This window comes from Silurus meridionalis, chromosome 21, assembly GCF_014805685.1.
Source record: "Silurus meridionalis isolate SWU-2019-XX chromosome 21, ASM1480568v1, whole genome shotgun sequence".
Taxonomy (NCBI): domain Eukaryota; kingdom Metazoa; phylum Chordata; class Actinopteri; order Siluriformes; family Siluridae; genus Silurus; species Silurus meridionalis.
The window spans coordinates 1,229,589-1,245,271 of record NC_060904.1 but is presented as its reverse complement, the minus strand read 5'-3'; the positions used below and the strand labels follow the sequence as shown (position 1 = coordinate 1,245,271).

General features: G+C 42.3%; 2 protein-coding genes across 2 annotated transcripts in view; one reads left to right on the top strand and one right to left on the bottom strand.

Annotated features, from left to right (window-relative positions):
- Nucleotides 1-215: 215 nt before the first annotated feature.
- On the top strand, nucleotides 216-9,284 carry LOC124375544 (death-associated protein). Its single transcript, XM_046833995.1, has 4 exons — nucleotides 216-434; nucleotides 1,032-1,134; nucleotides 7,273-7,315; nucleotides 8,446-9,284. The coding sequence occupies exons 1-4, from the start codon at nucleotides 380-382 to the stop codon at nucleotides 8,563-8,565; spliced, it is 321 nt and encodes a 106-aa protein (XP_046689951.1). The 5' UTR covers nucleotides 216-379; the 3' UTR covers nucleotides 8,566-9,284.
- Nucleotides 9,285-11,069: 1,785 nt separating this feature from the next.
- The window catches only part of ankrd33ba (ankyrin repeat domain 33ba), an 11,067-nt gene continuing 6,453 nt past the window's right edge, over nucleotides 11,070-15,683 (bottom strand). The window contains exons 2-4 of the mRNA XM_046877429.1: nucleotides 14,712-14,841; nucleotides 13,800-13,940; nucleotides 11,070-13,174 (exon numbers count right to left, since the gene is read on the bottom strand). Coding sequence (XP_046733385.1) covers nucleotides 12,342-13,174; nucleotides 13,800-13,940; nucleotides 14,712-14,841 — 1,104 coding nt within the window. The 3' untranslated portion in view covers nucleotides 11,070-12,341. The remainder of the gene's footprint in view (nucleotides 13,175-13,799; nucleotides 13,941-14,711; nucleotides 14,842-15,683) is intronic.

Sequence of the window (15,683 nt, the reverse complement as noted above, 5' to 3'; positions counted from 1 at the left end):
AGAAATAAAAATTCTAAATAAAAAATCACTTCCGCTGTCGACACGAACCTGAACTAAAGTACCCGTATGTTCATCTCTGTCTTCTGTTTACGAACGTGCCAGCGTACGTGCTCCCCGACGTCGCTCAGAGACGCGGTCCGATTGGCCGAAACCACCTCCGACGTCATCACGTCGCTCAGAGGCTCGCTGCGATTGGCCGGAGCAACTATCAACGTCATCGCGTAGCGTTGCCAAACAATGGGCAGGAAAAAAAGCCACGTTGACGAGAGAGGCTGAAGTCTGAGGTTGTTTCTGTCGCAGTGTGAAACACGTTTTTTTTCTCCGAACACGGAGGTTGTTTTCCTTTTAATTGAGGTGTTTTCCTGTTTGGAGCCTGGTCATGTCATCACCACCGAAGGAGAGAAACGAGACCAGAGCCGGACATCCTCCTGCTGGTACTGAATCCCGTGTTGTTTTTCTCCTGCAGAGCTGTTGTAGGCCATCACACACCACAGGCAGAGAGTCTCCACCACCATCCCAATCATCTGCAGGAATACAGGAGAGGGGAAGATCATGTTCTGGGTGCAGTGTGTGCATTAGTTCTGGGATGTGTGTTAGAAATAGAAATGGCAGTGTGTGTAGAAACTAGGGGAAGAAATCAGAGAAGTTCAGGATGAGAAGATGACCGAGGTTGAAGATAAACATCATGTTAAGATTCTGGGTTGTGGTTCAGAAATATTTTCATCTTGTCATTTTTTTATTCAGTTCTGTTCAACCTGTGCAGCATTGAGTCGCGTATTTATAACTTATAAACTCCTTCATATGTATAACTAACCCCCAACACACACACACACACACACACACACACACACACACACCCACCCCCGGAAATGATCTTCATCACCTGGAGATGTTCAAAGGTGTCTGTGTTTTGAGCAGCATCATGGTTGATCAGATTTATTCTCTTTTTATTGCTCTTATATAAAAGTGTGTCTGTGGATTCAACTGTAACTATATGATTATAATGAACTTTTCTGTTAAATTGGGATTAGTGAAAGCAGGAGGGATGAGGATAGTCCAGAAACACCAAACTGCTGGAGATTCCTCATCAGACAGGAAGGAGGACAAGGACAGTAAAGAGTTTGAGAGCTGCAGGTGAGCAGAGTTTTATTCCTTTTTTCTTTTTTTCACATCAATCCTTCTGGTCATTTCTCGTTCTCTGACATCTCGAGCACTATTTTTATATATTTATATTTATATACACACGCATACAAGGTTTTATCAAAAAGTTTCTAAACTCATACTGCTTACAAGAAAGTACATTTCCACACCATCACCTTCAAAATAGTCCCCTTGCACACGTTTTTCTGGGGCCTGTCCTGGAAGTCTTTTCTCAAAGCGTGTCGAGCTCCAGATCTCCGCAACAGTGTCAGAACTTTGACCTTTGAGCTGAATTTTCATCCTCGGGAAGAGGGTGAAGTCCGCAGGATCCAAACCTAGCGAGTAGGGTGGGTGCAGAAGTGAGATCGTGTTGTTTCCGGTGAGAAACTCACGTGTGAGGAGCTCAGTGACAGTGTGCGCACGTGGTCGGAGTAGCACCAGGTGTACATCAATAGCTGTGCAAAAGACCATGTCATTGTCTGAAAGTCGGTGCTCCCTGTGACTCTGCGTGCAGCCTCGTGCTGCCACCTGTGAGCATCTTACAAATCTAGTTTCAAAACGTTTTGCAGGAAGTTAAACCGCTTGAGAGAGTGTTCGAGACACCATTCCACACCGCCGACTAAAGAAAACACACTTTTATATGGACAAAAGTTTGTGGCCACCTGACTTCCACATTTAGTCTCCATTCACTCTTATAATAAGCTCCAGCCCTCTGGGAAGATGTTCCACTAGATTTTTGTGGAGATTCATTCAGCTACAAGGGTGTTAGTCAAGTCAGGTACTGATGTAGGTGAGGTGAGAAGGTCTGGGTCATGCTGGAGGGTTTGGGTCTCCAAGTTCAAGACGTCCTGTACAACTGTGTGTCTACTCGTGTGTGGTGACAGTTTGGGGAAGAAACACATATGAGTTGAAATGTCAGGTGTCCCAATACTTTTGCTCAATATATCCAATTTCAGGGGTTTTTCAGTTTTGGTGTAAAGTCACTGAAACTCGTTTTTCTTTCTCGTGATGTAAAAAAACTGACACTGAAAACTAAAAGAAACCTTCAATATAGCAAAAAAAGTGTTTATTTATGAAAAAAAAGTGTTCTCTGACCAATCAGATTCGAGAATTTGACTTAGGGATTTATACGCAGTTTTTTATATCTGAGCAGTAAAGCAATAAAGTGCGATTGGTGCTGCGTTATTTACTCGGTCACAGGTGAGCATTTCTCAGCAGGTTATACAAGGTAGGGGTGTGTGTGTGTATGTGTGTGTGTGTGTGTGTGTGTGTGTGTGTGTGTGTGTGTGTGTGTGTGTGTGTGTATGTGTGCTCTTATTTGCATTTTTGCTCATTAAGCTGCAGGACAAATAAGAGAAGTTTTGCACACGTCCACGTGACGAACGTAGCGGGACACCGTAACAGAGGCTAGTTTTGGGGCGTGCGGCTCTGCTTTGGGATTGGGCGTGTTCCGTTTCTTTTTTTTCGTCATGTGATCACTTCTTCCCTTTTTTTTTTTCCTCTTTCTAGTAAGTTGTTAAGGGTTTGTCAAGACGATGAGTCACTTTTCAGTATTTAGATCCCTCTGAGTCACGTCATCATGCGCTCCGTCCGTGTGTGTGTGTGTGTGTGTGTGTGTGTGTGTGTGTGTGTGTGTGTGTGTGTGTGTGTGTGTGTGAGAGAGAGAGAGATTTTGTGGCGTTAGCTCTCCTTCCTGTGCAGTTTGCCCTTCGGCCCAACACCTGATTGCTGATCTTCATCTCCTCTGGACCGGTGCTTTCAGCTCAGGTCTTATCAGTTCCCTGAAGTTAGCTGGCCACTCAGGCTGCTGGAGAGCCCTGATTACTCCATCACACCGAGCAGATACCAACATGACCTTTACCTGCACTTTCCCAAGAACAGATTCGTCCAGAACGAGGTTCATGGTGGTAGTTCGCTGGTAGTTTCAGCTTCAGTAATCCCCAAAATATTGATCAATTCACAAATACCAGCTCACAGTAACCATGGAAACCTGGCAGCGCTTAACTCTATAAATAATCGGTCAGTTTAAAAAATAAACGATTCGAACTCAACGCTTTCAGTCTGCAACAGAATACCGCTTCAAAATACATAAAAATCTAATCAAGAAAACGATTTTCAATTTAATTTGACCTTGCTGTGACCTTGTTGTGACCTTGCTTTGGCCCTGTTCTATAAATCGTGATAGTGTTTGTAAGATCGATACGGAGCGATCATCAAAACCAGACCGCGATTTGATTCGTCAAGGTCACAGCGAGGTCAAATGTCTGAAATAGTTATACTACACCAGATTCTCTGCTGTTTGAGGTGCACATTCAGGAGATTTCAGATGTACACCTCAGTCATGAGAAGGACTAGACTTGTTGGAGGCAACAAGGGTTTAAGTATTGGCACCCGGGCGAGCGACAGTGTGGACTTATGGCTGCTCAGGTTCTAATCTCTGATCGTCATCAACTTACTGTAGACGTGTAGCTTTGCTGGTTGATCTACATCAAAAATATTGGTCACTTTCTAAATAATGAACATGAAGCGCATCTACTAATAATGGTGTAAAATCGTTAAAACGAGGCATTGCGATACACTTTTATTCGAGCGTTTTAGGTATTAAAGGATGAACATGAGTGATTTGATGGTGGTGGGTGGGGCAAGGTTGGACCATGGGTGGCTTTCAAATGTGCCAGGTAGGGATGAAGACATCAGGTGTGCTGATCATGATCAGGTTTTGTTTTACTCTCAGACAACCTGCCAGTATACGTTTTATATACTGGACCGCCTGCACAACGTAAACACACACACACACACACACACACACACACAGCATCTCCAGTCTCCTGAAAGAGATCTTACCCAGCGTGAGAAATGTGAGCAGGTGGAAAAATTGAGCATTTGTGGCGGTAAGTGGAGCGAGATGGCCTGGGGAGAACCTGCCACACGCAACGCGGCTGCTTCAGACAGACAGCAGAGCGAAACTCAGCTGCTCGGAAAGCACTGATGTGAAGTGCCACACACCTGCCGAGCAGGAACCCGCCCTCTCCCCCGGTACCTGAGACGCTCCCGCGGGTCAGACTCGCCAAGAACAAACGTTTAACCGAAAGTGATTTGTTCGAGGCTTCGTGCTGAGACAAAACAGCCAGACGTATTTAATCGGATTTTAGGGGTCACTGACTTCTCTACAGACGTCTCTGTCAAGTACAGCAGAACATTTCTTCTCATTTCTTTCGGTCTCAGATCAGGAGGAAGGATCGCTTCTGATCGGCACAAATCCCTTACTGACGCTGAAGCTCCAGCTCACACACTGGTGCTCTGATCATCTACAGTACGCTTGTTTTCAAATGCTACTGAAAAAATTGTAAATCACTACAAATGCATGGGTGTGAATCCGTCTCCGTGTCTGATCAGCCGTCTCTCCGTCTATCCTTACGTCTAAATTACGTCTCGATAATTATAGCAGTTGAACTGAATCGTTCAAGCATGTCCCGATCCGCACATAAATGAACCACGGAAAGAGCGAGCGCGATGAGGAGACGAGCGCAAGACGGGCGTGATTAGGGCGAGATGAGGAGACGGGCACGATGAGGAGACAGGCGCAATGGTGGTGGTGGGGGTGATGAGGAGACGGGCGCGATGAGAAGACGGGCGCCGTGAGACGGTCGTGATGAGATGGGCATGATGAGGGCGCGATGAGGAGACGAGCGTGATGAGGGCGCGATGAGGAGATGAGTGCCGTGAGACGAGCGTGAGACGGTCGTGATGAGGAGACGGGCACGATGAGGAAACGAGCGCGAGACAGTCGCAATGAGACTCTTCACCATGGCACCTGTTAGTTGGTGGATATATTTATTAGGCAGCAGGTGGATTTTTTGTCCTGAAAGTTGACGTGTTAGAAGCAGGAAAAATGGGCGAGCGTGAGGATTTGAGCGACAGCTAGACGACTACGTCTCCAAAGCTGCAGCTCTTGTGGGGTTTTTCCAGTCTGCAGTGGTCAGGATCTCCCAAAAGTGTTGTAAGGAAGTATATATGATGATGTGTTATATATCGTAGTGAATGTGTATATTTTGGTGTATGAGGGCGTATCACATCCTCATCACTTCATTAGCAGAGAAACGGTTGATGCTGCATTGCAAAGGTCAGCAGCTACTTTTAATTGCCCATGATGTCACTTTTCAAAAATGAACACAGCCAGTCTCCTTCTCCTTTCTTTCTACGTCTTTCTTTCTCTTTTTTTTTTTGTTTTTGATTGCTCTCTACTACACGTCTCTCTCGTTCTACCCTCTTCTACCTTTTCTATAGTTATCTGTCTGCTAATATTTTCATGATTGTTAATCTGTCCATCTTTATCATTACCTGTCTGTCATTCTACCTGTCTGTCTGTTTCTCCATCCTCGATCTTTTGTGATTTTTCTCTCTCTCCGTCTACCTGTCTCTGTTTTTCCCCTCTCATTTCCCCGGTGCTCGAGTAAAAATATGTAAATGTCTTGTTTTCACGCAGAACCATTTCATTCTCGTTAGCTTTTATTAGGGAGGTTTAGCCCCGTCTCTTCTTTTCCTTATTCCTTCGTTCTATCGTTTTCTCCATCTCTTTTTCTGAGTCGTGAGAATTCCCTCTCACTGCCGTGCGTCACTCCACAGACCAAAAAAACCCTCCCATATCCCAGAGCTTGGTGTCCTGGTTATTAACCTTGACATTGGCTTTATTTCGGGGTTTCTTCCTGTTCTTCTCCTCCTCCTCTTCTGCTGAGTATGAATGCTTGGTCAGAGAGATGTGATGTTTCTCAGTCGATACTCTGCTGCCCCCTTCAGGCCTATTCTGTCTGTTTCTCTCTCTCTCTCTCTCTCTCTCTCTCTCTCTCTCTCTCATTCTGTCTCTCGCTCTGTCCGTGTCTTTCACACTCTTTCTTTCTCTCACTTTCTTTCATGTTGTATCTGTTCCGAACTCACTCTTTCGCCCAAAAGTTTGTGGACACCTGAGTGTAATATGGGTATGTGTTTTCCACATTTACTCTCCATTTGCGGTTATAATGAGCTCCACTCTTTTGGGAAGATGTTCCTCTAGATTTTGTGGAGATGAATTTAACCACAAGTGTGTGAGTGTAGTCAGGTAGTGATGTAGGTGAGGAGTCCCGGGTGCAGTCAGCGTTCACATTCATCATGTACTTCTCATGGACGTAATCATTTCGTTCTGCATCGAGATGATTTTCACACTGAGGTCGATCGAGACGCCCAACTCCCACCTGTGTGTGTGTGTGTGAGCGTGTGTGTGTGTGTGAGGCCATGACACACTCTCTGTCTGTAGAAAAAAACAAATGACCGTTGTATCAGAAAGTGACGACGGCCGAGACCCGGCACCTCGGTTCCATCTCATAGCGCTCACGTGGAGCCATGCTACTGATTTTATAGGTCACACACACACACACACACACACACACCTCTTGTTCCCAGAAACATAGAACAGGTTTTGCTCGAAAGCAACGTTGCCAAAATACACATACACACACTTGCTGTAGCTCCAGCCACTATTCTACACACGTTCTTTTATTCATTCAGCAGAAGTATTGGCACCCAAAAAAATTCATTCATTTATTTTAACTAATTATTTAAACAGAATGTCCTAATTATTGATTCTAATTATATATTTATTTATATATATATATATATATATATATATATATATATATATATATATATATATATATATATATATATATATATATATATGTGTGTGTATATAATTATTCATTTTCCCTGTTAAATGGCAAGTTTATTTGTTTTTTCTACATTTTATCCCAGTGAAGCAGGAAGTCATGGAATTCTCAAACTGAAGCATTTTTGAGCGAAAATTTAATAAATGTGTAAATATTTGTAAAAAAAAATAAATAATTATAATAATAATTTAATTGGGTTTTATTATATAGGATTCCTTTTATTAGAATTACACTCACTGGCTTGGATATGGAATCTATTTATTTATTTTTTACTCTTCCGGGGTGCCAATAATTCTGGAGCCATCAAAGAAACTTTTTGTTGCTTTCGAGATTTTTCCAGAAAGATTTTTGAGAGTGTTTTTCTGCTTCTTTTTTTAATTATTTATTTATTTTTATTATTTTTTTTAACTTTTCCTCTTTTCCCTCTTTACAGCCCACCGAAAATGCCAGTTGTGGTTTCTGGTGTGGTGACAAAGGTACGCCGACAACACACACACACACACACACACACACACACACACACAGAATGTGTTTCATGGCTGTGTCTGTTTATCACGGTTTCACTTTTTATCAAAAAGTCCACAGACAGATGCTCACTGACTGCACATCATGTATAATTCACATCCTGTGTGGAGCTCTGAGTCCCTGCAGGTGTGTGTGTGTGTGTGTGTGTGGAAATCAGTGTGCAGGTAAGGTTTCTCTCTCTGTTCTCTCTGGAGACCCACATTCTGAGATGAAAGAAGCGAGCGAGGAGCTGCACTGCCCCCGAAGCTTCAAACAAAAGCCCTCGGAAAGATCCGGAGAAACAGATCCTCGCTGTCAGAGCCACAGCTTTACAGCTCTCTTTTAGGAATTTTTCTATTTGTATCGAACACACTGAATTTTTTCCTGACAAACGGCTAGAAAAAGGGAAGCCGGCCGGTCGATCCGATTTATTTTTTAACCTACAGATTTTGATCGTACAGATCACCAGCACATCGTGCTTTTTAAATCCGTTATTTCCTGTTTTCACGTACATTATAGCAGCTATAAACGTTCATTCCATCAAATGTTCCTGATTCTTGGATCTCTAGGGGCTCTCTATTCGAAGCGGTTTCCAGTAATGAGAAATGTATCAAAAATCAGGGCCTCAGGATGGACCAGGCAGATCCGCAGACCAGAAGGAGACTGGATCATGAATCAGGATGAAGTCCGTTTTTTTTTTACTTCTGATCATCTTCAATAAAGTTGATGAACAGCTGCCCAGGGCATGTTTTCGGAAATGATTAGAGTAGAAACTGTTTGTTGTAGCAGCTCACTGGATGAGATGTTGGACTTCTGAGCAGGAGCCTATGAGTTCAAGTCTCAGAACCACCAAGCTGTCACTGCTGGGCCCTTGAGCAAGGCCCTTAGCCTTCAATTGCTCAGCTGTTTAAATGAGATCAATGTGAGTGAGTCTGGATAATGCGTCTGCCATGTCGTAAATGTTAACGTAGATGTTCTACTGATGTTCCTTCAATAGGAAACGGAAACGGAAAGGTTTTGGTCCAGATTTGGTAAATCCAGATGTGTGTGTGTGTGTGTGTGTGTGTGTGTGTGTGTGTGTGTGTGTGTGTGTACACCTCAGGGCGATAAGGACTTCACCCCAGCTGCAGCTCAGGTGGCTCACACGAAGCCTGTACCCTCGGTGCAGAAGCTGCCACCATCCCACCACATCAACCAGCACATCCACCAGCCCCGCAAGTGAACCTCCAACTCCCTCCAGTGCACGAGGACCACACCACCACCCCCAGCCGATTCTCCCCACACATTCCTACCCCAGTCCCAAACGAGCCCAAATCCCAGACAAGAATCCCACTCAATTTTTAGTCCTAAATGCCCAATGTTTCCACCTGACTGCCAGCTGATTCTCGTTATCCCATTGTTCCTGTTTATCCCTAACAAACCTTCAACCAAATTCCAGCCAGGATCCAGATCATTACAATACCAAATTAATTCCTATCAGATTCCAAGCCAATTCCCAACCAGCTCTGAAACGATTCTTGGATAATTTACACCCAATTCACGAAATTTTCCTCCACCGATTCTAAAAATTCCCGACCAATTCCCAAGTGAGTACTCAGGTTCATTAGAGGATTCCCAGCATTCCTCATGACCCCGTTTTTCTCTGTGCCTGCCAGTGTTCTGCCTTGACTAACATCCTGAGAAACACACACACACACACACACACGGTTCTGTTTTCTCTTTCCTTTTAAAATCTTCTACACTAAATCCAAGAGCTGAAGATCCACCGAACACGCAGAAGATTTCGATCTTCAGCCGAAACGAATTTACGTTTGTTTTGTTTGTTTTTTAGACCAATGATTTTCCTGGAATGATGTAAAGTGTATAAATCGGTGTGTAAGTGGATGATGTGATGTTAGAAGTTAGGTGTGGCTTTCTGAATAAAGAGTTAATATAAAATCATCAAGTTTTCTCCGTTTTTATATCCTCTCTCTCTCTCTCTCTCTCTCTCTCTCTCTATCACTCCAGGTGTCAGTTCTCACTCTGTTTGTTCTCTTGCAGCACAGAAGTTCTCATGTTGTGAGCTTTTAGCAGCGTTCCTGTATTCAGGTCAAGGTCCTGCTGTTCCACACAGTGTTATCTGCTGTTTACACACACTGATAGTAAAGTAGGTACACAGTCACCATGGTAACATGCTGCTCTGACCTTAATCTGACCTTGTGCTGACCTCGCTCAGGGTTCATCTTTAACACGTCAGCGTTCACACGGCCAAGAGTCGTAACTTATTTAAAAAAAAGCCGTAACTTTTTTCTCTTTTTCTCTCTCCCTCCCTTTTTAAATTCTTTCTCTTTATTTTTCTCTTTCCCCAGTGCTCTCTCCCTTCTTTCTCTCTCTCTCTCTCTCTCTCTCTCACTTTTAATTTGCCACAATTTTGTTGTTCTTATCCTTTCTTTTATTGTTCCAGTCTCTTTCTTTTCATTTATATCTTTCTCCCGCTCTCATTTTATCTGCCATAATTTTGTAAAAAAACAAAAATGTTTTTTTTCCCTGCCATTTTTCTTCCTGCTTTCTCTCTTTTTCTTTCCCTCTCTCGCTCTCCCCCTCTTCCTCTTTCTCCCACCCCTCTTCTCTCACTTTTTAAATTGCCATAATTTTGTAAAAAAAAAAAAAAAAATTTAATATATTTTTCTCTTCATTTCCTTCCTTCCCCAGTCTCTATATATTTTTCTCCCTCCTTTTCCCCCTCTCTCCCTCTATCTCTATCTGTCTCTCACCTGCATCATTAATTCATCTAGATGTATTTGTATGTTTTTTTTCTATGCATCGTCCACTAGATGGCGCTGTTTCGGCTCGTTTCCTCCGCTCCGTAAATCTTTTCTGGGGTTCGGAAATAAAACCTGCTGACTCCGGTATCAGAGTTAAGCTTCATGCGTTCCGCTCCAGTGACCCGAGGGCTTTAGGAAAGCCCCTGGCTCTCATCACACACCTTCAGAAGAAGAAGCGAAAGCAGGACTTTCTTAACATCTCAACAGATACATGTCCCTCAAACACCGTCGCTTCTCCGGTTCCACGCCGTCCTGACGCTCCTCAGGTCATTTCACTTTCACGTGACCTCCTGACCTTCATCTGAAGTGGAATTGTATATTTTGCTCTTCACAATTTCTGGTCATAAAAATACACAAATCTCTTGAAATTCGAGTAGTAAAATAAATTCACGCAGATTTCAGCCAAATTACAATACGGAGTGAAGCTGCTGTGTTTATAAACTTTTATTAGGGCTGTCACTTAATTTAAATATTTAATCGCAATAAATCACACGATTGTCCCGAGTTGATTCCTGATTAATCGCACATTTGTATCTGTTTAAAATCTACTTTAAATGAATACTTTTTAACACTTTAATCAACACGCACATGGACATGGAGCTTCACGCAAATGTATGTTTATTATTAGTGAAACCGAACTCAACATGGTGCATGAAATCAAATATTATTTTGAATGTTTTGAAGTAATGATGATGTTTTAAATGACACAAATCATCACGACACCAAAGAGAACTTTTGCTATGTTTCCACACGGACGGTTTTAATTGCCGGATCATTTTTATATCCGAGTAAAGACGTCGTAAATAAATGTGTGTTGCATTGAAGGTTTACATTTCACCTCTTTTATATAATTTATTGATTTTTTTTCTTATTTGTAATAAAAATAGCCGACAGAAATGCACGCTGCGTTTTGCACGTTAATAAAAATGAGTGCCGTTAAAATTAATTTATTTTGTTAACGCGTTTTTAACACTACTTTTGACCGCCCCCTAATTTTCATACAATTAAAATTCACATTTTATGTTTTTCTAAAAACAAATAGGAATGAATTAAACCAGATCATTTTGAATCAAGTGTTTTAATTAAAAAAAAAACGACTGGAAATCAAACAACAAGGTGTCATGCTTTTTATTCGTTTGTAGTTTTTAATGTCGATAAATCGACGTCTCAGGTGTTCTAGCAGCTGTAAACACTCGTTCTCTCCCTCGAAGAAAATGAAAAACGCGTCTCGTCGTGTCAGAAATGGATACAAATTGCTGATACTGGAGACTCCTTCCATAAACGAGGAGTTAAATACTCATCATGTAGAAAACAACACCGCATCGATGTGTAACCTTGTGAACAAGCCGTTACTATGGAAACTGTAGCCAGGTGCATTCATATAAACCTGTCAGAGCTGCTGTTATTGGAAATGACTCCATAATTTCAGTCCAATCAGAATTCAGCACTCGTCTGAGCAATAACGCAGTGATGTTGATTTGTGGCGTATTCAACGTTCCTCTAAGTAACAACTCATGTTTTGTTTTCATGTTAAATTCGGGTAGTGTTTAAATTCTTAAGCTTGACCTGGACCATATTGTATGGTTTTTTTTTCTCTCCATGCTCCAGATTCTAAAGTATTGGCACCTTTTGTATCCGATCTATTGAGGTGGAAAATCTGCTCCATGTAGCTTGGAGGCTTATGAAGGTTGGTGTTCCTTATAAACTGGCAGCAGGTGCGTTATAAAGCTCCTGGTGTTTAACTCGAGCAACGTAGATGCCCTGGAGTCTCAGACTGACACCTATGTATTGAATGTGCTCATTAGAGTATTAGGCCACACCCACCGATCAAATAGTTCACCTATAATTCTGTTTTTTTTCTCCCCAGACTTGGCTGATGTTTAGTTTCACAAGTTTCGTTCCTCAGACTTGTAGAGCTCTGTGGATTTCTAGCGATGTGTTTATATAAAGGAAAAGTCTCTGTGATGTGGATTTTTTGATGTACAAATGTTTCTGCTGGTAGTGTAGAACAGCTAGCATGTTGGACGTACTCTAAACAGATTTTTTGTGTTATATAAATATTTGTCCCTCTGGATAAACGCTTGTAGTATCACAAAAAATCTTTTTCTTTTTAAGAATAAATATGAAAATAAATTATCGTGAAGAGTTTCAAGTATTAAAATCGCCATGCCGACCGTCGGATGTGGTGATGGAGTTATTTCTGTTTACCACCGGTGAGGTATCGCCTATTGATGGCCTCCTGACGCATCCTCTCAGCTTCCTCTGCCTTCTTACGTTCTTCTTTAAGTTCTTTGTACCTCCACTTGGGCACCTGAAGGAACTGGTCATTGTTGCAGCTGCTTTTTCGTCGCTCTTTCTTAGGCTTGTGGTCTGCTGTCGGAGCTTTGATGATCCTCAGCTTGGGCACCACCAAGCCCGGTCTCACGCTGCTCCGTCTAACCAAGTGAAGTGGGAGGAGACTTCCTCTCCGGAGCACTAAAGAGTCCCTGGGCGTCTCTGGCTGAAGGCTAGCACGCCTGTCTTTGGGTTTAGACAACAGAGTGATGCGAGAGTTCTGGAAGAGGCGTTTGTAGTTCTCCAGGCGTTCAGGTCCGAGTCCTTTGAGCTGCTGCATGCGCTGCTTTTTCAGGATCTCCTGGACCGAATAGCGGCGTTTTCCAACGCGCGGCGGACTCTCGGGACACACCGTCCGACAAGACATGGCAATAAACGGGCTGCTCAATGCCGTCGTCATTTGAACCATGTGGTCGAAAACGCCATCTTCTGAAGCATCTGTGACATTGCTTATGTCAAAAAGGTTGCGCAGAGACTCTACCATCTTCTGGAGGCAGTTTTTGTGCTGTTGCGATTTGGCCACCAGGGCCGGCAGTAAGGGCCACTCGGGCCTGTACGAGTCTGCGCACTGTTCCGGACAAGGCCGATGGACGAGCCGCTGGATGACGAAGGCCGTCTCGTGTCGTCCGGTAAACAGAGCCCATTCACGAGGACTCAGCTTACGCCCATTATCTCTGGCTTCCAGATCGGCTCCTAGCAAACGAACCAGAAGCCCACAATCTTCAGGATCCAGAATAATTTCCACAAATCTAGGATCTAGATTTATTTATCTAGATTTATTTATTAAAGTTATTATTAGCTAATTATAAATGACCAATTATACTAATGTAAACATGTTAGTGTAATACACTATATGGACAGTAGTATTGGGACACCTGACACTTCTCCACCCTCATGTGGTTCTTCCCTGTTGAACACAAGACCATGTCTTTGGATGCTGTAGCACGAAATGTTTTCTTTATTCAAACTAGGAGATCCAAACCTGTGCCAGTGGGGCAATGCCCATGTGCACAAAGCCAACTCCATGAAGATCTGCTTCAAATGAGTTGCAGTAGAATTTCTCCTGCTATAGATCTATAAACCCTATTGAAGTGCGCTGCACCCCAGGCCTCCTCACCTCACCTACATCAGAACCCGACTTGACTAACATCTAGTGGATCATCTTTCCAAAAGAACGGAGTTAAATATAACAGCAAAATTAGACGACTACATTTAGAATGGGATGTTCAAAAACAATTGTGTCCACATAGTGTATCCTGAAGCCCGTAAGTTTTCACGTTAGTATTCTGCAAAAAAAAAAAAAACAGAGATCAGGTACCTGCCATGATGAGCGCTCGGACGCAGTCGACTCTGCCCTGGATGGCAGCTTTCATCAGCGCAGTGAAGCCGTGACAGTTCCTCTTCTCGAGGTCGAGGCCTGGGAAGTAGTTGAGCAGGTAGTTCGTGGTCGTGATGTGACCTGAAATTAGGAGATAAAAACCAGATTCAATACACAACCTTTCGGAATGTAGAGTAGTCACAGTTGGTTCCCATGGAGTAGTGCAGGGAAAAGTCACACATGCAGGAAATACTCTTTCATTCTTCGTCATCTTATTGTCGGGATTTGGATTTTGTAATGGATAATTATTAAATAATAGTTTCTTGATTGCTGATTGGCTGAAATGATGTACCACAATAATAATCTGTAAATAAAAATCTGCTTCTATTCGATTGTTTTTATTTGCTAAGCGTGGACTTTGTCTCAAAGCAGCTTCACACAGATAATGTGGCTTCTTTGCTTTTCAAAATGCAGTGTTAATTGAATACATAATTTATCATCCAAATCCATCTAATGGACTGAACTGAACCCTTTTGTGCCTTTTTGTGTTTTTTATATTATTTTGATTACCTGATTATAAAAATGAATGCACTTTGAAAGACTTATGAATAATATTTACACCCATTATAGCCGTATTAAAAATTTATAATTATTTTTATTTAATTATTTTTAAGTTGGAATACAGGAAGTTGTGGTTCAGTGGTTAAGGCTTGAGATTACTGGTCAGGGGTTTTATGCCCCAGAATCACCAAGCTGCCAATCTTGGGCCCTACAGTACGGCCCTTAACCCTTTGTGTTTCTTGTTGTCTGAAATCATGGAATGATCTGAATCACTTAATTCCCAGCATTCCCATCACTATTCTCCACTGGAGTGTGAGCGAGTGTAAGAACGGAAAACAGCGTGAAACCCACCGGCCTGTGAGGCAGTGATCAGGGCCGTGTTGCCCTCTTTATCCTGCCAGTTCACGTCCAGGTGAGGACACAGAGAAAGTGCGATGACCACGTCCACATAGCCATGGTAACACGCCACCATTAGCCCCGTCTGCAGGAAGACATCATTACAAATGTACAGTTCTGAAAACATACATGACCTGACTGCTGGAAAATAGCTCAAGACATTTCCTGGATGTTATAACACATTATAATAATCTCCATCATCGTGGTTTTTTTTTTTATAAGTAAAGCTCTACTTTGATCGTTCTAATATCAGATGTGTTTTTTCATCAGATCGTTTTGCTCTCGCTGTTGTGTTTTTTTCAGAATGACGCTTTTTTTCGGTAAATCCGTTTTAGCGATCTCAGGATATGTATCATGTATTGAAATGAGGATGCAGTGATGCTGAAAAAAATGTCAACGATAACAGCAGCACAATTACTAAACTCAGAGTCTTAACATTTAAACATCCTCAATAAGATGAGCAGATCGTTACGCAGACATCCAGACAGAATATATTCTATTAATTTCTCGTAATTTATGAACTATAGTAACAAAAAATCCCGAGGTTTTGACGGGAAATTGTGCTGTACTGTAGTGTAAACTCAACAAAAATAGTAAATTAATTGTCATAAATGTTTTATTTACTACTTTAAATAAATAATACAATAATAAAAGTTTTTCAAACATTTTTATGTAATTTATTAGTATAAACTATGTTTTGGAATGTTACTCCTAAATGCCACTCGCGGCTTCTCGCCAACTATAACATTTTCCCTCGTTACTTTGAGTTCAGTTCCAAATGAAAAGGCGCAAACTATCGAGGTCGCGAGTATCGAGGTTCCACTGTATAGAACAATTCTCCACAATAGCAGTTGGAGTTGGTAATAATTTAGCAAAAATAAAAAAATCTCTAAAGCCACACCCCCAGGAACCACACAGGCTAGAAGA